Source organism: Nestor notabilis, unplaced genomic scaffold (assembly GCF_000696875.1).
Source record: "Nestor notabilis isolate BGI_N333 unplaced genomic scaffold, ASM69687v1 scaffold12078, whole genome shotgun sequence".
Taxonomy (NCBI): Eukaryota; Metazoa; Chordata; class Aves; order Psittaciformes; family Psittacidae; genus Nestor; species Nestor notabilis.
Window position 1 is genome coordinate 43,067 of NW_009940614.1, and position 22,411 is coordinate 65,477.

The window sequence follows — 22,411 nt, forward strand, 5'->3', positions numbered from 1 at the left end:
TGCCTGGAGGAAGAATTTCTCCCTGTGCAGAGTTCCTCGCTCTTGGTTTCTTTATCTGCCTCCTTATGAAAGGCTGTTACTGCTGCATATTTTCTAGCTGTTTGGGAAACTGTGACAAAGCTTTTAGTCTCCCATCTGCATTCCTGTCTGGAAAAGTTCGGGACCATTCCCGAAATTGAGAGTGACAGGAAGTGTAATGTCTGACTACAGCTGTTTTAGTCCTAAAAGCAGTACATACAGTTCTTGCACATTTTATAGCTGCTTTTTAATAATCTTAAAATGCCTATTGGATTAGGTTTAACTGGGTGTTAGGGAACAAGCTTTGCCTAGCTTCCCAGCCCTTAATTTGGGGGAAAAAGGGAAAGAAATAGCTGTTTTGGTGCCAAGGTGCTTGATGCCATTGGAAATTCTTGTATTTACCTCAAAATTAAGTGGCCTTTGGATTGATATGAACTTCAGAGCATCACTGTTGTCCTGAAGTACTTGACCATTACATCAAGTACCATGTATTTGGTTGTTACTGTCCCTTCCACAATTCTACTTCTCTTATAGCATCCTTGAACATCTGAAATAGAGTCTTGTCCTGCTCTGACAATGTTGTTGTGCCTCTCCCTTCAGACAGACAAGAACCAGACAGTGCTTGCACAAGCAGCATAGCAGTTGGAACTGCAGTTTCTGGCAGAGTTATCAGTTCAGTCATGCCAGCCTCTAAGAGCAACACATGCAAGGAGAAGAAAAAGGGCAATAACAAAAATATCCTTGCGACCATTTGGTTTTGTACCATCACCATCTTGAGATTTGTCACTGTTTGAACCAAAAATAGGCATTAAAACTAGGTTGAAGAGGGTTATAAAACTCTTGTTTTCGAATTGCACAAAGAGCTTTTCTGATTTTTTTTTTTTTCTGATCTTCTGCTCCTTTTTCCATCGGACTTCAAGCACTGAGCTGGCTACAGAGAATAAGAGTCAGGGACTTAACCTTCTCCACACGTTACAGTGTTAAAGAAATAGCCACTTTGTTTGTCATGTTTGCCTGCTGTGAATTACAGGTGCTGAAGTCTCTCCATCACGGGAAAAGTCCCTTCAAATTCTGAATTAAGGCTCCATGGAGTAGATGGGAGATAAAACACTAACAAGTTCTCTCTTCCTTTTTCTCTCAGGGCTGTCAACGAATTGTGGAAGACTGGCAAAGAATATTGATGGTCCGATCTCTTGTTGTAAATCCCCATGAGGACATGAGAACTTGGCTCAAATATGCCAGCTTGTGTGGCAAGAGTGGGAGACTGGTGAGCAATGATCAGGCTCTACCCTCTAGAGCAGCTTTTTAACCGATTGGCTTTGCTGAGCTGCTTCAACCTTTAGCATTTCCAAACACTTTCATTGCCCAAATGGGATGGGCTCTCCTCTGAGGAAGAGACTGGTCAGTTGTTTAAATGCTAAAACTGTAATCAGTGTAGAGTTCATCATGTAGCCAAGGTTATTTCTGTGGGACTTGGGAGCCTTGGAGCCCATTTTTTATTGTATGCTATACCTGACAGTTCTTGTGCAGCACTGGTAGCTGTAATAGTGCTCTCTACATTCTAGATTTGACAGAGTGCTTTAGCAGTGTTGTTATTGTTGAACATTACAATCCTATTTCAACATTCACCACAAGATTTATTACCAAAACTACTTGGAACAGATTTCACACTCTCTACTGGCTTCTGAAATGAGAATCTAATGCTCTAATCCCAGTGAAGATGTATGGTTTCTCATGTGATATTCTGAGTCCAGGGAGTGGTAACAAAGCTGCTGTGTTTGTTTTATCTGAAGGGTTGGAGGTATATTTTCAGTGGCTGGCAGTTCCGTGATCAATATGAAATAGAGGTACAAGTGAGCTTGTTTTAACCTGCTTTTTCTCTTTGCAACTTTCTCCAGGCTTTGGCTCATAAGACACTTGTCCTGCTCTTGGGAGTAGATCCATCTCGACAGCTGGATCACCCACTGCCAACAGTTCATCCCCAAGTGACTTATGCATACATGAAGCACATGTGGAAGAGCGCCCGCAAGGTACAAAATAACATCATACTCTCCACGTTTTGTTGCTCAGGTTTTGTGCAGTGGCACATACATGAGCTCTTCATAATCCCCTGAACAAAGTCAAGGCTGAAGGTTTTATTTGTGCTCACCTAAAAAAGCATAATGAATCCCTTTCCTTATTGTTATTTAGAGTATAAGCTTTTGAAATCTTCCTTTCAGCTCTGTAGTGACAGGGAAGGCCTGGCCCTAATTTTATTTCCTACATGGAAAGATTATTTTTACTAAACCAGTATCAGGTACCCAAGGGATGCAGCAAAGATTAATGGTCTATACTAGCAGCTCTTCTGTCCTCACCAGGGGTTTACTGTGTGGGCTTGGTACTTGACTTTTCATCCACTGTTCTGATTGCCAGGTTTCCACACTGTGCCTATGGCCAGGGCTACATGTTGAAAGAGGGAAGGAGGGTTTTTTTATTACTAGTCTTAGACAAGTATCCTGAACAGTTTGTACTTAGTTGCTGAGCAGAACTGACTTCTATTAAGGACATTATTGAAAATGTCTAACTGAAAGACAGCTGAAAAGTACATAGGGTTTTGTCATGGGAGCAGTTTGGCTCCAAAGAGCCTGGGGTGAATGTTTTTGACATTGCAACACAGGGAGAATTTACATGATCAAATCCAATAAGCTCCAGACTGGATAATGTATCTATTTTTTTTAATATACATTAAAGCCTCCATTTATCCTCATATTCTGCCACATCTTTTTTATTTTTCCTGTCTTTGGGATTGCCAGCACTGGAGCAGAGCCATTGCTATGGGAACATTGCCATGACCTAACTATTCTCATTTGAATTTAAAAAACAGAAGGAGCTGCTGCTGAGGCCCTGTTCTATTGGCTTTGTAAAACTGCAATGGTCTCTCACTTGCTTCAGTAAATGACCCAAGAAGCATATGGGTATTCTCTGCTTGTGTGTTCAAGTGAAAGTGGACTTTTTTGTGTTCAACCTGTGATAAAGAAAGAGACGATGCAGGAAACTGGTGCAGTTGTAGGAAGCAGAATGAAAGAAGGCACAAAGATAAAGGGGGAGGGAAAGATAATGTGTCTAAAATAAATGGATGCAAGAATATGTGGAGCCCATGAAGACAGGAAAAAAAAAAGATCAGAAAAGCAGCAAAGATGAGAAGGAGGAACAGATGTGGTTAGAATCACCTCCTCTCGCTCATTGAATGATTTCCTGTTTAAATACAGTACGCAAGCTGTGTGTCTATGGCTTTGGGTTTTTTCCTTCTAACACATAAAAACTGGGTGGTGTTTACAGTGTTGAGGGAGAAATACTTTATCCAAGCTAAGCACTAATCCTAGACCTGCATGCAAGGCTCAACCCTTTCTCTGAGCGCTCTTCTGCAGGAGGGACTGAGTCACTGATTCAGTCCTTTGAGGCACTTGGAAATTAGACACTTACTTGTTAAATTCATGGTTAAAGGCGCTGCTCTGAGGCTGAAGAAGCTATATTAGGGTACAGTAAAGGTTGCAGTCTGGAGTGACACTTCATGATTGGTATAAACAACACTTGAAAGTGTTTAGAGAATTCTGGTACTGGAAGCATTATATGGTTGGGTGTATCCTGATGTCCTAGTTGAGTGACTGTCATTAACTAAATAATACATAGTTTTGCCCAGTTGCAAATGTAGACCAGAGTTTTATACAGCTCTGTGTGTTCACTTGTTTTGGTATCCTAAGTAATAAGCTGCTGAAGTAGGTTGCTGATAGGAAATGACCATGTTCTTGAGTTCCAAAGTTGGTTGGTTGACCTGAGACCTTTTCTTTACCGGCAGTTCGGCACTTGCCAGTTTTCTTCCTGCTGGATCTGGCATCTAGGTGGAAACCAGCCTCATAGCACTTGCAGAGCTGCACAGGAATCTTTTCTTAAACATATAAAAAGATGGCTAAGTAAAGCCTGTTGCATTTCTTCTAACAAGGACCTTTGCCAGCAGCTGCATTCTACAGGCATACACCAGAACAAGGCTGTGTACAGACCTAGGAATTCAGTTGTTGTCTCAGTCCTGAGTGCTCTGCCTGTTATGGTGACCAGTTTTCAGTATTAATGGAAACTAAAGAATGGAGTGTGCAGATATGAGGGGCGCATGACTGTTTGGCAGTATCCTTTGTCTATTTTTGACATAGACGATGCCAATGTCTGGCATAACAGCCTGTTTATGAGATTGCTATTTTCCCCCTGCTCCCTTCTAACCAAGTGTCTAGGTTACAAGCTATGGAATGGCCCCTGTTAATGTTAATAGTGTGATACTTCCTTTTATTACACCCTGGGCTAATACCCTTTTTCCTGACAATTGACTTGTGGAGGCTGGCATTTGAACAGGATAGATGAGGCATTTCAGCTCAGGTGATTCTTGTATCCTCTAAAGTAACTCATTCCTGTAGATGGAAGAGAAGTAAATCGAACTCTTTAAAGCATACTCTGCAGTTTCTGACCAGAAATGACCTTGCAGATTGCAAGAGCTTTACTTCTAATTGTTTCCAGTAAAGCATGCATACTTTATTTTCATTAGATCTTTAATTTTGGGATTTCTTACCCCATAATTCTTTCCAATGTATTTCAAAAAGAGAATTCCCTCGAAATTTGGTAGTGCAAGTTGTTTTAGCACTGCTGCCTTATGTAATCTGCTGGCAAAGAAGCAATGTACATTTGTACTTCTTAAACAATCTTTAAGGCTTTAATTTGTTAAAATGACTCAAAGTTTACATCCCATGGTATGTACTGGAAGCCTTGCCAAAGCTGAGGGGTCAGGAGGGAAGATCAGGAAGCTGCAAGTTTTCCTTCAGGCACTATTTTCTCAAATTGTTTTTTCTGTTTCAGGCCATAGTGTATTATAGACAGACTTCTCTGGGTTTGTGATCCTGTCTGTTATGATAGTGACCTGGTCAGATACAGTTTGTAAGCTATGAACATCTGTTTGATTGTTGGAATTGTTGGACTGTCTTCAATGTGTGTGCTCAATTGCAAATGAGACCTCTCTATATCATTACTAGAACCTCACTCTGCATGAGCAGTAACAAGACATTCTCTGCTGCTTCTTGTACAGGTGACCTTGTCACTTTGCCAGAGTTAGTTCTTGCACATTAGAGCCCAATGGTGGCTTATGTTATGGTCATATAACATGTTATGGTCATGCATTTGACTGTGTGTATGACATGAGGGTGAGCCTAGCATTGGAAATAAGCAGTTCTTTGTTCCTCAGTATAGCAATTCAGTGGCCAGATTCCTGAGACATCAAGAATCTCTAACCTCTTCATTTATTTGGTGCTATGTATTTATAAATTGATTTTAGAGGGATAACTTTGAAAAGAAAATGTATTTTTTGCTTTCAATGAAAGTTCATTCCCACATTGTCTTCCTCTCCTGTGAAGTTGTATTTAACCCCTGTGGTCCTTACTGCAACCATCATCCCATTGCAGATTGATGCATTCCAACACATGCAGCACTTCGTGCAGACAATGCAGCAGCAGGCACAACATGCTATTGCAACTGAGGACCAGCAGCACAAGCAGGAACTCCACAAGCTCATGGCACGGTCAGCATCTGGTGCTTGGATACTCTTTAGCTGTTTAGTGAAGCTGATGTCTTTCCTGATGAAGTTGCTGGGTCTGTGCAGATGGCACATTTTATATGAGGCCCATGCTTTGATTAAAAGGCTTGCTTCTCATTTTGCTCGTAGAGACCCCTTTGGTATTGCATTCTTATCTATCAGACAGTTATCAGTAAATGTTGTTATGACACATCAGTGTAAACATGCTTGTGTTTGTCCCTGGCAGCTGGGTGGATTTTTCCAGCACTGTGGCTCGCTGTCAGAAGGCAGAGCTCTCAGCATGGCTATTTGGTTTTCAGGACATCCAGTCAGTAGGAAAGAAACACTTCCCACATGCCTGGCACATCTGTGCTTGGCAGCGTGTCCCCTTAATAAAACAGCAGTGCTTTGAGCAATAGGTGCCCAGCATGTGATGGTCTCTTAAAATATTTTTGCATTAAAACCACATTTTATAATCTCCATTTCCTCTATGGATCTGGAGGTGCCAGATCTGTTGTTTCCAATTTAAAGAAGCAATTGCATAGTGCATACACTTGAAGGCTGGCCTTTTTTAAAGGGAGGTATGCACTTAATTTGATTTTCTGAGAATGAGAATTTGATAACATTGTCAGCTAATTTTTTTTCAGAGTGACTGTCACAGAACATTTGAGCAATGAGTTGCACATGCTCTTTTTCTTGCACTATGCTTTCTGGAAACTCAAAATATAGAAAGGACAGCTGTGTAACTGTGGTATTTAAAGCCTGCTGAGGGAACAAAGTATTAAGCTTTGCACAAACCTTCACAGCCCCACCCTGCTGCAGTAAAAATATGTTGTTTTTCCTTTTCTCTGGGAGGGGATGACTTAATGGGGTTCTGGCCTGGGGGAAGAGCAGTTGCTCTGTGTTTCCACTGTTTGTCACAGTGTTCTCTCCAGAAGGCCAGTTCGTATGGTGGTGAGTATAGCTAGCCAGCACAGATGCTGTGTGCATTTTATCAGTACCAATGAAGTCTTTTGATGCTCCTGTTAGCTACTTCTTATTTTATAACTGATGTGAGGAGCAAAGTTTGACCCTCCCCTTTCTCCCTAGAAATCAAACCGTTTACTAGTTAGTTCCACACTCAGAAGTAGGATGTAGGTGTTTTGAACCTTACATGTTAACACACAAGCTCCTGGTCTGCAGCAGAGTGGGTTTACCACATGAAATATCTTTCAGGCTTCAGATAAGAAGTCTGCCTCTTAATCCAGCAAGCTTCATTTCCATTCTAGGTTCTGAGTCAATAACCCCTTTGCTTAACCAGGTGTTTCCTGAAGCTGGGTGAGTGGCAGCTGAACCTGCAAGGCATCAATGAAAGTACCATCCCCAAAGTCTTGCAATACTACAGTGCTGCAACAGAGCATGATCGCAACTGGTACAAGGTCAGTAAGAAAAAGCCTCCAGCACCATTGCAGAGATGAGTAAATTTGATCACAACTCATACAACAGCAAAGGAAGGTGTTTATAGGAAGATCTCCTACAACTATCTGCCTTAACTGTGAGTACAGTTAAAACAGCAGAGAAAGCAGCCCAAGGCAACACTGAGATTCCTGTTTAGAATTTTATCTGGCTTGTAAAACTAGGCCACAATTCAGTTTCTATTCTTGCTTTTGGGACTTTCTCTCCTGTCAATTAACAGTGAAGGAGAAAGGATAATCTAAATGGAAAAAAAATGTACTTATTCTGACTCAGTATACTTGAACTAGAAAGTAGGCTTGTTGCTGACTCTCCAAAGAGCCTTTGATTTCAGGGTTGTGAAATTTCAATTAATATTTGGTGTCAGCTCTTCTCTGGGGCAGCCATCTCCTGCATTCCTTCTCATTACACCTCCCCTAGTCCTGACATATTAATCTTCATTTTAAGCTTTGAAAAATTAAGGTGTATGTGAATGGCATGTGATTTAATTTTTGCTACAGAGCTGGCCAAGAAATCACCTGATGTTATTTAAGATAAGGCAGTTAAAACTACAAGCAATTAGAGAGAGCAAAGTGTTGTGTTGTCTGCAGGGTATTACTATTGTTGTCTGTGAACTCAGAAAGGTTGGATTATTATCTCCAATTATTAGAAAACACAGGTTGCAGAAAGGATTTATCTTCCTTCTGACTTTTGTTCTCTCTTGTTGGCAGGCATGGCATGCCTGGGCAGTGATGAACTTTGAAGCAGTGCTTCACTACAAACATCAAAACCAGGCCAGAGATGAGAAGAAGAAACTACGTCATGCCAGTGGAGCCAGCATCACCAGTGCTAACACAGAGGGCAGCAACAGCGAGAGTGATGCAGAAAGCACAGAGAACAGTCCCATCCCATCTCCAGTGCAGAAAAAAGTCACTGAGGTACCCTTCTTCCATCTTTATGTTGAGAGATTGGTACTTATACTTAGAAGGAAGATGTTATGGTGGGGAACAAGCTGCTCTGTATACCTGGCTTATGGAAGCTGTCTCTGTGTGTGTATATGCATATAACTTACAGAAAAAGTGAGGAGGTTCAGGTTAACTCAGTCTTCGGGGAAATGACTAAACTAACGCAAAGTTAGCTGTGAACTAAAGCAAAGGCATGGATGGCTATCATAGGTTATCCTATGTGCACCAACAAGGTCTGCTGCTTAAGACCTTCATGAAAAACTCTAAGGCATCTCTTTTTACCTACCAGTTATAACAGGTTTGTAGTTTTTAGGCTGCTTTGCTGTCCATAGTTTTGCCAACGGACTAAAGTATAAAACCACTTCACAGTATGTTCCCTCCCAGGCTGAAAGACCTATGTCAAGCAAAACATATATTCCAGAAGCAACATTTCCTGGGAGGAGTATGAGCAGAAGTCAACTATAATGTTTATTAGGCCTATGTTTCCACATACTTCTTCTTCTTTACCTTTACTGAGTTTAGGATTCATGTGGACTGATGTGCTTGTATGGAACTAATGCAGTAATTTTTATTCCAAAAGGATTTATCCAAGACCCTCTTGATGTACACAGTCCCTGCTGTCCAGGGTTTCTTCCGTTCCATATCTCTGTCTCGAGGAAACAATCTACAAGACACTCTAAGGTACATAAAGCACATAGTAAATGAAATCCACCTGATAAGGGCACATGGTTTAAGGTCAGGTAGATCCTGTTCCTGCTTCTTCGTGATATGGTTAAACTAAGAGAATGCTTCAGTCCAAGTAAATTTATGTTAGGTGGGTTGGCCTTTATACTACTGTCTGTAGGTTCTGGGAGGAAGAGTCACTTGTAAATGGGTCTGAAAGTATTTGGCTGGAATGGGATTTCTTGCTTCATTCCTAACTAATGTATTTCTCTTTTTCAGAGTCCTTACTCTGTGGTTTGACTATGGCCATTGGCCTGATGTGAATGAGGCTTTGGTAGAAGGAGTCAAGGCAATCCAAATAGACACTTGGCTGCAGGTAAGGAACACAAAGGGCTAAGATAAATCTTGGTTCTGGGGGAGCTTGGGGATTTGTTACATGATATCCATGATGATCCTTTGCCAAACAGTTCTTTTTAGGTGAGTGGTGAGAGCAGTGTGCAGTACGATTTGTAGCTGATTCAACAAGCATCTTTAGGAGATTATTGCTTTGTGGAATGTCTCTTGTAAATAAATAAAAATAGGTTTTATTTCTTGAGCATTACACTTCAAGACACATCTTACTCTTTCCATAACAGGATCATGTAACAGTTTTGCACAGAACATGTGTGATCTCCCTGAGCTGTTCTGCATTTCTGACACTGTTTGGAACTTTGTGTTACCCTCTGACCATTTTGAAGATGAGTGGTGGGCCTCTCTGTCTGCTTCAGAGACTATGAGGTCTCTAACTGAGGGCAGAACAGCTCGTGAAACAAGCACATGAGATGACAGTGATGTTTATGTTACTTATCCTTGCTAATAGGTTATCCCTCAGCTCATTGCAAGAATTGACACTCCTCGACCGTTAGTAGGACGTCTCATTCATCAGCTCCTCACAGACATTGGACGATATCATCCCCAGGTAAGCTTTGGATTAGAACAGGAATTTCCATGGACTGATAGCCAGTGAAGGCATTTCCTATGTTCCATTTCACCTAATCTAGATGCCTGCACTGGAAGTCACAGCAAGTGATGCTAGTGAGGATGGGCACTGTTTCTGCCGCTGCTTCTTTGACCATAGCACTGTTCACATAAAAGTGGAAAGAAGAGGTTGATGAGCCGTGCAGCAGGGGAAGTTCTCTCCTTCTAATAGAATACTGGGTAGTGCAAGGCATGTTCTTAAATCTCACTAAGTGACTACTAAGGGGATACCTCACAGGTGTTTTACCTGAATTTCTTCCTACAGTGTGGAAAATCACAAAATGCTAAAACCAGGTTTTGTTCTTCCAATTTGATGTAGGCTCTCAAAGTCATTCTGCTAGGCAGTGAATTAAAGTCTTGTAAGCTTTTCATATTAGAAGACTTTTAATAGCAAATTCCTATCACTTCTTTCCAGAAGCAAGCTTCCTTTCTCTTGTCCAGCCTTAAAGCTGTTATTTATTAATGCTTTGCTAGTCTTTCAATGAGTGTAGCTCTTCTGCATGGTTCTACAGTATGATTGGTTAATGTCCCTTGTAGGCTTTGATCTATCCTTTGACTGTGGCCTCTAAATCTACAACCACTGCTCGTCACAACGCTGCAAATAAGATCTTGAAAAACATGTGTGAGCACAGTAACACTCTGGTGCAGCAGGCAATGATGGTGAGTACTTAGTGTACCATAAAGTGTGTTGTGTTTCAGGAATGGATGTACCACAGGTATAACAGCACAAAATTACTCACTCGTTTTTAATTTTGTTCTAGTACAATTAATTTGGGGTGTTTTTGCAATTGGTAGAAGAGCATTAGTGTAATTTCAACAGAATGCTTTAAAAAGGAAAAATAATGTTCGAACACTGAGTTCTTGTGTCTCCTTATGAATAAATTTAGAGGAGAAATAAATGAAGAATCATTGTTCCATAAAGAGATAATGAAAAGCGAAAACAAAACTTACTGAGCATAGCATGGAAAGAGTAATTTATTTCATGAAAAGAGTAATTTAATTCATTTGCTATGAATTTTTTTAATGAATAAATGAAAAGTAATATTTTCAGGTCAAGCTACACAAATATATTGAAAACGTCAAAGGCAACAAATAAGGTGAGAAAAGCCTCTTCAGCTCCTTGCAGAAAAAAAGTGTAACAGCATTGTAGGAGTTCTTGTGGCTCCCTCTAGCTGTTGGCACAAGTATATCATAATCGTAAGGAGAAAATAGCTTTGCATTTGTGAGTATAGAATCATAATGTTTTTCTTTAGGCACTGAATCATTTTTCCTGTCCTAAAACAGGTGAGTGAAGAGCTAATCCGTGTAGCCATCCTATGGCATGAGATGTGGCATGAAGGGTTGGAAGAAGCATCTCGTCTATACTTTGGAGAAAGGAATGTGAAGGGAATGTTTGAGGTGCTGGAACCACTTCATGCAATGATGGAGCGTGGGCCTCAGACTTTAAAAGAGACATCCTTCAATCAGGTATCACCAAATGGCCAACTATCCATCCACATGCCCTCAAAACCAGGCAGGACAGCTGCCTGCCCCAAATGTCTTACAAGGACCTTTGCAATCTTAACACAAAGAGCAAATCTCTTGGGACTCATTACAGTAGTTTCAGACTTCGTTACTGACATTTGTCTTCAGATCTGTATCACTTTGAGGGACTACAGTGCTATAGGGGCCACAGTAGTACAGATTGCCCTGGAGCCTTATATCAGCTGGATGTCTGATAGGGTCTGGAAAACATACAACTGTTCTGCAGTTTAATTCTTCTAACTCCAGTCTGCTTTGCTTTGGCAACCACTAGCACAGGTTATAGAGATGACCTCTCTCAAGCTAACAAAAGGGATTAATTTGAGCTTGGGAACCTACTTTTAAAGGGTGATTCCATTTCTTCTGTTGCCTCCTACATGAAGTCTTACTTGTGAGCAACGCTGTCTGATAAACTCAGTGCATGTCCTGGATTCAGGAATTTCTGGATCTTTAATTCCAATAGGCTATCAAAATGTGAGATCCAGTATTTGTAATGCAGTTTGAAAATAGGCTGTGATGCTCTTTGTCAGTTGAGAGGTCTCCCCCTATTCCACTATAGTCTGTAGAAACGTTTTTCCTCTGTTGTTTTCACTTCCTCCCTAGGCCTATGGCAGAGATCTAATGGAAGCTCAGGAGTGGTGCAGAAAGTACATGAAATCAGGAAATGTCAAAGACCTAACTCAGGCTTGGGATCTCTATTACCATGTGTTCCGGCGTATCTCAAAGCAGCTACCACAGGTAGGGGGAGAGGTGCAGTTCTGTTGTGGACCTTACAGTGCAAGTTGTCAATACTAATCTTTAATGCATGTTTTTTTGTTATTTAAAGCATTCAAATTCAGTATTCTGGAAATATCTCCATATCATTTGCTGCAAGTTTGCTGCTTACGCAGCACTTCCTGCAAGCATCTGAAGTATTGACAGTTGCCTGAACTGTTCTAGGTCCCTCAAGAGCATGAACTCTTCATTGGGAAGAATGAGTATCACCAGTGAGATTTAACTGGAATTCTTGGGGGTTGTATCTCTTTTGGTTTTGGTAGCTCACTTCTTTGGAACTACAGTACGTGTCACCAAAACTCTTGATGTGCCGGGACCTGGAATTGGCAGTGCCAGGAACGTATGATCCCAACCAGCCCATCATACGCATTCAGTCCATTGCACCCTCACTGCAGGTCATCACGTCCAAGCAGCGGCCCAGGAAGTTAACATTAATGGGTAAGAGAAAGCAGTTTTCACGTAGCTGTTTTAGTGTTTAAACAGTCATTGTTTTTAGGTCAAACTGTATGTTTACCAGCTAAAACCTCTTCTGCGTTTCCTTTCAGATGAAACATTTCTTAGTGGTCTGGCCAGTCTCACTACCACACTTTCCAGTTCCTGGGTGTACTCCTGTCTGTTTGTTCAGCAAGAGTAAACTTCTGTGTGTTAACTCTTTTGCAGGAAGCAATGGGCATGAGTTTGTCTTCCTTCTGAAGGGTCATGAAGACCTTCGCCAAGATGAAAGAGTGATGCAGCTTTTTGGCTTGGTCAACACTCTGCTAGCAAATGACCCAACATCTCTTCGTAAAAACCTCAGGTATGTGCTGTGGATAATCTGTGTGCTTATGCACAGTGACGCCCTGTGTAGGTGCAGTTTCCAAGTGACCTTGGGCACAACCAGCTGGTTTGGGAGGACATGGCAAATCTTGGAACTAAGTTAATTAAAAAAGAAAGAACAAAACATTCATAGAACTCAGAATGGGAGGAAGTGTATCCCAAGAGGATTGCTTGTTTTATTAAATTGAAATCCCATCCTGTAAATAGTTACGGGTTTTGAGGCAACCTCTATTTCAAGGTAGTGTGAGCACTGCCTTAGAAGCCTGAGAACAGGGGGGTTTGGCAAGGGCTTTTTCATTATAGTCACGAAATAGCTCAGTGAATAGTCACTGACTACAATTCTGTACAGTGTCTTTCAACCATGAACATAGCAAATGTCATGTGCAAATAGTAGATCACTGTGGGTGATATAACATGTACCCTCTGAAAGCAAAAATCACACAAGCTTTGAGAATATCTGCAGACTGTCTGGCAGCAATCTATCCAAGTGGATGTTTCAGGTCTGTTTGAAAAGAAGAAAAGCAGAGCAAGTACTGAGGAGACAATTTAGATCAGAATCAGATTTAGTAATAGTTGTTTTAAGTATCTTGAAATGTAACAATTCACAATATACAACAATCTGATCTCTGATTATGGTTTTTTTTTCCCTCTGTAGCATCCAGAGATATGCTGTTATTCCACTGTCTACAAATTCAGGCTTGATTGGTTGGGTCCCCCACTGTGACACGCTGCATGCACTCATACGAGACTACCGAGAGAAGAAAAAGATCCTGCTCAACATTGAACATCGCATCATGCTGAGGGTAAAGGCCAAAGCTGACAGTTTTTGGTACTTTCTTTTAGGACTCCAGTGTCTTAATGAAGAATAATAGTGCACAGCTTGTTCTTCTTTTGCCTGCTTTCTGATTGTTACTGCTACCTGCAATAAATGCAGAAATATCAGAGTTACAGAATGCTACCAAGAGGTAAAATTGGCCATACTTTTATTTGTTTCTCCTTTCCTGTTTTAGCAGTGACCACAAGTGGGTACCATCTGGTGACTAAAATGTATTTGGAATTTTGTGTGACTATAATGTGCCTTATACAAGATGCCATGCTGCTGGCATTTACAAACATTGTGTCTAAGCAACAGGGCCAAAATTAGACAGACTGGAGACACTGAACATTACTAGAAAATTTGGAATTGCCAGCCAAACAGGAAGCATGTGCCAACCCAGAAGACTTATTTGGACTGTAGGTTTTGAAACAATTTTACCAATTAAATATGGCTATGGATGACTTTGTGGATGCTAAATCATTTGCTATCGAATTTAAGGTTAAGTCTTCACTGTTGGGTGGTCATTTCACTGGCACAGGTTGCCCAGAGAAGTGGTGAGAGCTCCATCCCTGGCAGTGTTCAAGGCCAGGTTGGACAGAGCCTTGGGTGACACGGTCTAGGGTGAGGCGTCCCTGCCCATGGCTGGGGGGCTGGAAATAGATGATCTTAAAGTTCTTTCCAACCCAAACCATTCTATGATCTCACTGTGTTTGAGAACATACTGGTCAGTCTACAAATAATTTCAATATAAACTTGATATGAAATGGTTTGTGATTACTGTGTTTCTCATAGTACAGCCAGGGATTACAGAAGGTGGCACTTTTAAATTGCTGAATGTCACTTCTCAATCATAGATGGCTCCAGATTATGACCACCTGACTCTGATGCAGAAAGTAGAAGTATTTGAACATGCTGTCAATAACACAGCTGGTGATGACCTTGCCAAACTACTGTGGTTGAAAAGTCCAAGCTCAGAGGTGAGTTCAGCACATGTAATGGCTTGTGTTTGGCAATCAGCATGATGTGGGGTTGCTTGCTCTGCAGAATGAGTGGGACGTGGTGTTTATTCATCATAAACTCCAGATGAATCACTGCAGAACATGTATCCATGAATGTATATCCCTTCACACGGGGCCTTCTTACAAGGCTCAGAGCACAATGGTTCTGTCAGAGTGCAGTTCGAAGCACAAGACTGAAAACTGAAGCTCTGTATGCTGTGCATGGAGAGAGAAAAGCAAGAGCCTCAGAATATATTCTCTTAATGGTTTAGATGTCTAGTTCGAGGCCACAGGATGTTTGAAACCCCCTTAGGTTTGTGGAGTGTATTGAACCTAACCATATCACAGTTTCCCTTTGTGTATAATGCAAGTAGTTAATGTAGAAATTAAAATATAAGCTGAAACATGCAACATGCCTGCCTGGCTTTTGTGTTTTGTCTCCACTTGTAGGTGTGGTTTGACAGAAGAACAAACTACACTCGTTCACTAGCTGTGATGTCAATGGTTGGGTACATTCTGGGCCTTGGGGACAGGTAAGTGAAGCTCTAAAGGTTTCTTCTAAATAAAAGCACAGACTGTGTGTAGGCCTATCAGTTCATTCCTTGGATCTGTTCTTATGATAGCATCTTTCATTGTGGTTATTGCTGAGTTGTAATGATACCATCTTTCAGGACCTAATTGTGCTGCCATTATTTTCAGCACTGCAGGCAGGAAATGTGTCTTGAGTACAAGTAAGAGTTTCTTTCATTTTGAGAGGAATAAATACAGAATTACATCCAGGACCACACGTTCTGATTTGGCCCTTTCACTCACAGAATGAAATCCATTCTATGAAACAGAAATATTGTTGGCTTTTGCCACCAATCTGTGTGCTTCTGTGTGCTTCATGCATGTGAGATAGTGATTGTTTTGCTAAGTCTGTTAGGACAGTACTCTACACCCAGCTTCTTGTGGAGGAAAGAAGCACCATGATCAAGCATCACTTTTTGTTCCCTGAGCCAGAAAGTATTCAGTGGCATAGGTCTTCTGAGTCTCCCTCCAAATAGGTTCAGTACCACTACTCATTTTGCATACATTTTGCTTCATGGATGTTTATTCTGTGAAGCAGGAGCCTCTAGTGCTATGTGTGTTGTCAGAGACACACGTGAAGTCCCCATTAATACTCACCAAAGATTGCTCTGGTCTTGAAATAAATGAAAATTAGTGTTGGTTTTACTATTACTTCACATGGTGCTTTTTCTGCCCTGCACTGCAGGCATGTTGTGAAGGGAAGTGTGTACTATCCAAATGGATTGGGTAAATAATAATAATAAAGGTAAAATGAATGGATCTTTGATTTAGTGTAAGGCTTACTGTCAAAAGGGGACTTCATAACTTCCAAAGTACTTTTGAAGACAGTATGTTTTAGGTTTAAGGTCTGTAACGCAAAAGCAGCTAAACCCTCAAATGTTCTCGTAACAAAAGCTTTTATTCCTGATCTCAAAGGTCTTTATAGTGAAATTATAAACCTTTGAAAATTGAATTAAAACAAAATTGGAAGAAGTCAGCATGAATAGCAGCACTGTGGTTTTCCTGTTCTGGATTGATTTTTCTCTTCTGGTGGTAATCCAATTTGCATTACTTCAGCTGTAGCATAATCCATTATATTTTTCTATACTGAGAAAATGAAAAAGCATAAAACAAGTAGAAAAATGTATCCTGACTGAAAAATAAATGTTCATATCCAAGAAATGAACTGATGCTTCTGGTCCAGTGGGTTGTTTATCTTCCAAGGTGAGAAGATCTCTAACTCCTGAGAGGTAATTACAAAAATAATGTGATAAATGCACTGTCAGGAAGCTATTCTGTTCATCCTGAGATTGAAGATCTCAGCCAAGCAAGCTGTCACTGGCTGTTCTTGTTCATGAAGATAAATATCTTTGCAGACTGGAGCTGCTGTGATTTACTTTGGGTTTTTATAATGGTCTGTCACCCTGTTTTTTCTCCCACTCCTTCATCAAAGACACCCCTCCAATCTGATGTTAGATAGACTGAGTGGAAAGATCCTGCATATCGACTTCGGGGACTGTTTTGAGGTAAATCTTTGTATTTGGACATTAAATTTTCTGTAGTGATCCACATTTTGTGGTGGAACAGAAATGAATCTATAAGCTAGGATAAACTGACTTTGGAGTATGATCCTGGGCAAGCTTTTTGGCTCTCTTTTGGGCTTCACTTTACCTACAGGTAAGGTGAAAATAATAGACACTTCACCTCAGACGCGTGTGTTGTGAAATGTCCCGACAGCGCGTCTTGGAGATTAGCTGAGCACTGGAACAAGCAAAGAGGTGCTAACACCACTTTTCCATAACATTTCTGGAAGCAATTTAAGCTGCAGATAGTCTGTGTTACTTGACACTAGCAGCTGGGCACACATTGGAGTTTTCCCTGTTACTAAGGGGAACTTCTCCCCAAAATTCATGCAAACTGAGGAACATAAAGCTGGGGCTTCATTTTGTGTTTGGAATACAACCTTCAAGATTGTAGCAAAAACCCCACAATACTTCTTAATTCTTAAATAATAAGTTAGCTATTAATTTATTGATTTTCCATCATTACGTGTTTAGGTTGCAATGACAAGAGAAAAGTTCCCTGAGAAGATTCCATTTAGGTTAACAAGGATGCTAACAAATGCTATGGAGGTAAGTATCCCCTCTTCAATATGAAGGGAATTGTTCCTAAGGAAAATGACACTGATTTATCAGTTTTTCTTGTACTTTCTGTGGTGGCTAAATCTCTTCACTCCTTAGGAACCAGAGGTGTTAATATTTCAGCTGCCTTTTCTGTAAGTTAAAATATCTCCGGTGATCTTTACAATGTATTACAGTGGAAAGCAACTTTTAATTGATGAGAAAAAGCCCCCGAAATTCCTCCAATTTCTTAGTCCTTCCTTAGTTTCCTCATTTCAATAGCTGTTTGCCTCAAGCAGACAAAGCCAATGACATTGTAGTTCACAAAGACTAAGTTAATGGCTGAAGAGAGCTACTTAGTTTGTAAAGAACATCTATCTCTTGTTGTCTTAATGGACAGAGTGCACTGAATTCCAGTTCAAAGCACAAGCCACTTCCTGCTCCCTGAATTTAAGGGTTAGAGTTGCATAGTGAATGAAGCAGCATGGTTGATTCATTTCTTTCCCTCCTGAAGGTGACAGGCCTCGATGGCAACTACAGGATCACCTGTCACACAGTGATGGAAGTCCTGCGTGAACATAAGGACAGTGTCATGGCTGTGCTTGAAGCTTTCGTGTATGATCCATTATTGAACTGGCGGCTGATGGACAGTAAGTGATTCTCATGAAGCAGTGACAGCAAGAGAGTAATAAGCCTGGTTTCATAAAGCAATCCAGAAGCCTGAACTCCAGTGTCTGTTTGAAGGCAATCTGATGAAATGATTGGTTTGCACGTGCTATTTCTGTGTGCACATGGTTTCAGGGATTGTAACGTGAAATTGCCACTGAGGTTATAGCCTTAAACACAGATACAGAGCTAAGCTACAAGCAAAATTTTTTGGGTTGGTTGTCATGAAGAAATTGAAAGCTGTTTTCAGGTGACATAAGATCTGGAGCTGGAGAAAGGCGGTCAAATCTGGATTGTTTGTGGACAAATCTGCTATGAAACACTGAAACTCCAGCTCATACTTTCCAACTCCTTATTTTCTCGCAGCAAATACAAAGGGTAATAAGCGCTCCCGGACAAGAACAGACTCCTACTCAGCTAGTCAGTCAGTAGGTGAGTAGAAAAGATGGTGTGTGTCATAAATGTTTGGAACAGGTTCTTTTAGCAGTGCACAAGACTGGGTAAATATTTTCATCCCCAAAAGTGGACAAACAGCTTATTGTCATTAGCTGTAGGATGGGAGGTGGTGAGTTCAGTACTGTGATTGAAGAAGCAGATGCTCCTTTACAGTTAAAATAATATCCTCTGGAGCACATATGAAGTGATGTACTCCAAGGTGTAATTAATATGTGATTATTTACTCAGCTACCACATATTAGTGTGCAAACCTGGCAAGTAATCATCTGACTGACTGTTGAGAGCTTTGTGTTGAATCTTAGCAGTTGTTTGCTATTAGACTGCAGGACAGGGACAGTGTTCATATGAGGAGCTCTGCAAATAAACATACTTCTTTGATTGTAATTTTAGCTTAATTGTATGTCATTTCAATATATGTTTCAATTACACTTTTATACAAAATGTTCCTAGAAGCTGGATCAGGCATTTTAGTATGTTAGCAGGGGAAAAATAATGTTGGTTGCTGTGGTATGCTTCCATTAGGGATGTGTGGTACACTTGGTCACAGTCAAATATACTTTTCAAATGAGCTGATTAAGTTTTCGTAATGTTTCCAGAAGAACATTCTTTTATTTGCTTTTCAGCTTCGTAATTATGCTTCTATGTTTTCATGTTTTTTTTCAATAGAAATGTTGGACAGTGTGGAATTGGGTGAGACAGCCCATAAGAAAACTGGGACCACAGTGCCTGAATCCATCCATTCCTTCAGTAAGTTTGATTGTTGTTTCTGTGCTGATGCAGAAATTGTTCTTAGATCAGAAAATTTCATCATGATCCAGATACAATTACATGAGATGGGACAGATACAATTCCTTGTCAGCATAAATGAGGAATGTAATTATCTGTGCTCTCAATGCCAAAATGTACTGGTGTCTGAGTTTGGTCTCAAAATGGTATTTGTGGTAATTGGGAAGGGAAGATATGACAGCAGTAGAAATGCTTTTATTGTTTGGATGAAGTACTAATTCTCTTCACTGCTTCTGTCTTTTAGTAGGAGATGGTCTAGTGAAACCAGAAGCTCTAAATAAGAAGGCAATTCAGATTATCAACAGGGTTCGAGATAAGCTCACTGGTGAGCATGTTTTATCTTTATATAGGATAAACACAAAATCTGATGGGGTGGATCAGCACTACTTTTAGTGTTTGTATTTTGTGTTAATCCTTGAATTTAATGTATTCTGATTAAGTGGATGAGGCCATTTGCCTGGTTTTGTCTAACACCCAGGAACTGGTGCCTGGATTTAGATACAAATGAGCCTGATTTGAAAGTACAGAGGTGTTTGTACCTAAACAGACTTCATATTTTGCATGTCTTTGCTTGTTAATGGAGGTTAAATTTCTACCGTCCTGGCTTTATAGTTTTGAAATGGTATGCTCTTGAAGTTTATAAGAAACTACCCCCACCTGCCAAATAATGTACTTGAAGGGATTAGGACGAGGATCCCAGATACTTACTGGAAAGTTATCTGTTGTTGGTTTATCCATTATTTGGAGAAGATAAAAGGAAGAAACCATAATAATAGGGCAGACAGAGTTCTGGGCTCTTCATGCATTTAGAGAGTCTCTATGTTTTGGAAAAATTTGCGTTTTATACACTCTAAGGGAAGCGTAGCTCAAAGTCCCATCAGACCTTAACTTGCCAGCCAGAAGCAAGTTATGTTACATGGTTTGTGACTTCCATTAATGGCTTTTTTCCATCCTTTAATTTCAAAGGTCGAGACTTCTCTCACGATGAAACTCTTGACGTACCCACACAAGTAGAATTGCTCATTAAGCAAGCTACTTCTCATGAGAATCTGTGCCAGTGCTACATTGGATGGTGAGTTTGTCATTCAGCTACTCTTGCAAAATGCTTCTCTTGAATAATCTCAGCAGAGAACAGCTAAGGAAGATGTCACTCATGTAGTCAGTTATACATAGGAGCCTTACCACATGCTGCATCTGCCCAGGTAAATTTTGCAAGCCTATGACAGTGATGCCATAGACAGTCCTCTAAGAAAGCTGTTGTTATCAGTAGTGACAGGGATTTTAGAATGCTTAAAACTGCCGTCACTCTCAGCATTTTAAGTGTTTGAAATAAGGCATGTGGTCACTTCAGTTGCAGCGCAGAACTACATGTTCTAAAGTAAAGATGATTTACTGTCATTCTGAGAGTTAGCCAGCTTTGGATTGTGCTTAAGGAAATAGATCTTTATAGCATTTTTAAACATTAGTTAGCTGGAAAGAAGCATAGGGATCACTTGTCAGCTTTTCCTGTACTAAAATGGTGCCTGGTTAGTATGGAATCTCAGTCCTTCTCAGTGTTGCCTTTGTGAAACTATACGCAAGCCAGCATTGCTACATTACCTTTCTTTTCTTTAGGTGTCCTTTCTGGTAACAGAAGATTCCAAAGTATCCACAGCCTTTTATTCTGGAGGCTTTTGCACTCCAAACTTGCTCTTCTACAGACACAAACTGAAGGTTGGACTGAAATACAGCCTTTGTCAAATATTTTGAAATGTAAATGAAAAGAGTTATTGTATATTAAAAGTTGGTTTAAGCCAATGTATAGCTGCTGTGGGAAAAACACAAGCTGTCTGAAACACAACACTTGATTTGGGTTTCCAGGACAGCGAAGACCGATTGTAACACAGATGTCTATGGTTCCACTTGGTCTTTGGGGAACTGGTGATCCATTAAAAATAACTATATACGGGTTTTGACTTACTTTGCAATGTAACTAAGTAATTTGCAGATTAATTATTGCCCTGGTCAGTCCTGTTGATGTGGCTGCAGTAAGCTCAATGCACTTGTGCATTGAAATGAATGCAGGAGGCTTCATTTAGGTTTGGGGGTGAGCTGGATAACTGGAAAGAGAAGCAAAGCAGAGTTGTACTATTATTGCATCCTGTTACCTTGTTTTCAAACTTGATTCTTGCCCCCAGATTGGGAACTGTGTATCCACTCATGACACTAGTGCAGGAGTCGTGGTTCAGACTAAATCAGGGTATCGGAGCATATCCAAGAATTGAAGACCTTGAGCTGAGCAGAGGCAGGTGCCTCTGTGTGGGTTGATCCGTGGCAAACTGGATGCAGGGTACAAATGAAATACCACTTGGGAGCTTCCCTCAGTGTCTGGGTTAAAAAGCAGTACTGGGAAATAACTAGGGAAAGTCAGTACTTGGTGTAGGAGGCGGGTATGGGGAGAACTGGTCATAACTTGAAACAGAAAATAATGCTTATTAAACATGAGGGTGAGGATAAAGTTATGATTTATGAATTAAACATATTAAAAAATGCACAAAATACAACAGAGTAGCCATGTTTAGATGCCATGTTGTATTGGAATATTTTTGTGCCAATAAATTACACCAAAATGTAAACGTTTTGACCATGTTCTTGTTTATTCCTAAGTACTTTTTAGGAAGAGACAGAGAAGCAGACTAAGATTTATCTTTTTGTTAAGGTTTCCTGTTGCCATGGATACGACTTGTGCTTTTCTGCATCACTTAAGGTGGTTGGCTGTATTTCCCTTCTGCTAGCAGCTGGAGCCACAATTACCAAGACCAAATGATGTCTGTTACTTGTGTAAGAGAAACGAGACCCTACATCCCTTAAATTTTAGTTTCCAACAGATGTGATGTCATCTGTGGGGTAAGAACATCAGCTTTCTTGGTCTCAGGGTCACAGCCACAGCTCCAGGGACAGCACAGGCTGTGTCACTGTCCTGGCTCTGGGGCTCTTTGGGACACGGGGAGGTGGCAGTCAGGGGCTCTGGGTGGTAACATCCTCGGCCCCTTTCCGGTGGCTGTTGTGGGGACTGCTCTGTGGGTACTTGTGGGGAAAGAGGGCCGGGGGTCTCTCCTTTGGTAAGCCCTGAGGGGCGTCCCTGGGGGACCCCCCTTTTCTTCCCACCCAGGGCCCTGTTCCTCCTACGCCGCCCGGGGGCGCCAGAGGGCAGCCCCGGCGCCCCTCACCCGTGCGCCTGCGTTTCC

At 40.9% G+C, this 22,411-nt stretch overlaps 1 protein-coding gene across 1 annotated transcript in view; it reads left to right on the forward strand.

The window, feature by feature from the left end:
- Positions 1-21,800, forward strand: part of MTOR (mechanistic target of rapamycin (serine/threonine kinase)) — a 63,994-nt gene extending 42,194 nt beyond the window's left edge. Inside the window, exons 35-58 of the mRNA XM_010020450.1 lie at positions 1,160-1,285; positions 1,917-2,048; positions 5,496-5,611; positions 6,906-7,023; positions 7,768-7,974; positions 8,582-8,682; positions 8,944-9,040; positions 9,524-9,622; positions 10,219-10,341; positions 10,966-11,148; positions 11,806-11,940; positions 12,240-12,414; positions 12,637-12,772; positions 13,448-13,595; positions 14,464-14,586; positions 15,058-15,140; positions 16,610-16,682; positions 17,214-17,288; positions 17,791-17,926; positions 18,309-18,374; positions 19,065-19,145; positions 19,429-19,509; positions 20,151-20,256; positions 20,799-21,800. Of these exons, the coding sequence (XP_010018752.1) occupies positions 1,160-1,285; positions 1,917-2,048; positions 5,496-5,611; positions 6,906-7,023; positions 7,768-7,974; positions 8,582-8,682; positions 8,944-9,040; positions 9,524-9,622; positions 10,219-10,341; positions 10,966-11,148; positions 11,806-11,940; positions 12,240-12,414; positions 12,637-12,772; positions 13,448-13,595; positions 14,464-14,586; positions 15,058-15,140; positions 16,610-16,682; positions 17,214-17,288; positions 17,791-17,926; positions 18,309-18,374; positions 19,065-19,145; positions 19,429-19,509; positions 20,151-20,256; positions 20,799-20,814 (2,736 nt within the window). The 3' untranslated portion in view covers positions 20,815-21,800. The remainder of the gene's footprint in view (positions 1-1,159; positions 1,286-1,916; positions 2,049-5,495; positions 5,612-6,905; positions 7,024-7,767; positions 7,975-8,581; positions 8,683-8,943; positions 9,041-9,523; positions 9,623-10,218; positions 10,342-10,965; positions 11,149-11,805; positions 11,941-12,239; positions 12,415-12,636; positions 12,773-13,447; positions 13,596-14,463; positions 14,587-15,057; positions 15,141-16,609; positions 16,683-17,213; positions 17,289-17,790; positions 17,927-18,308; positions 18,375-19,064; positions 19,146-19,428; positions 19,510-20,150; positions 20,257-20,798) is intronic.
- Positions 21,801-22,411: the final 611 nt, after the last annotated feature.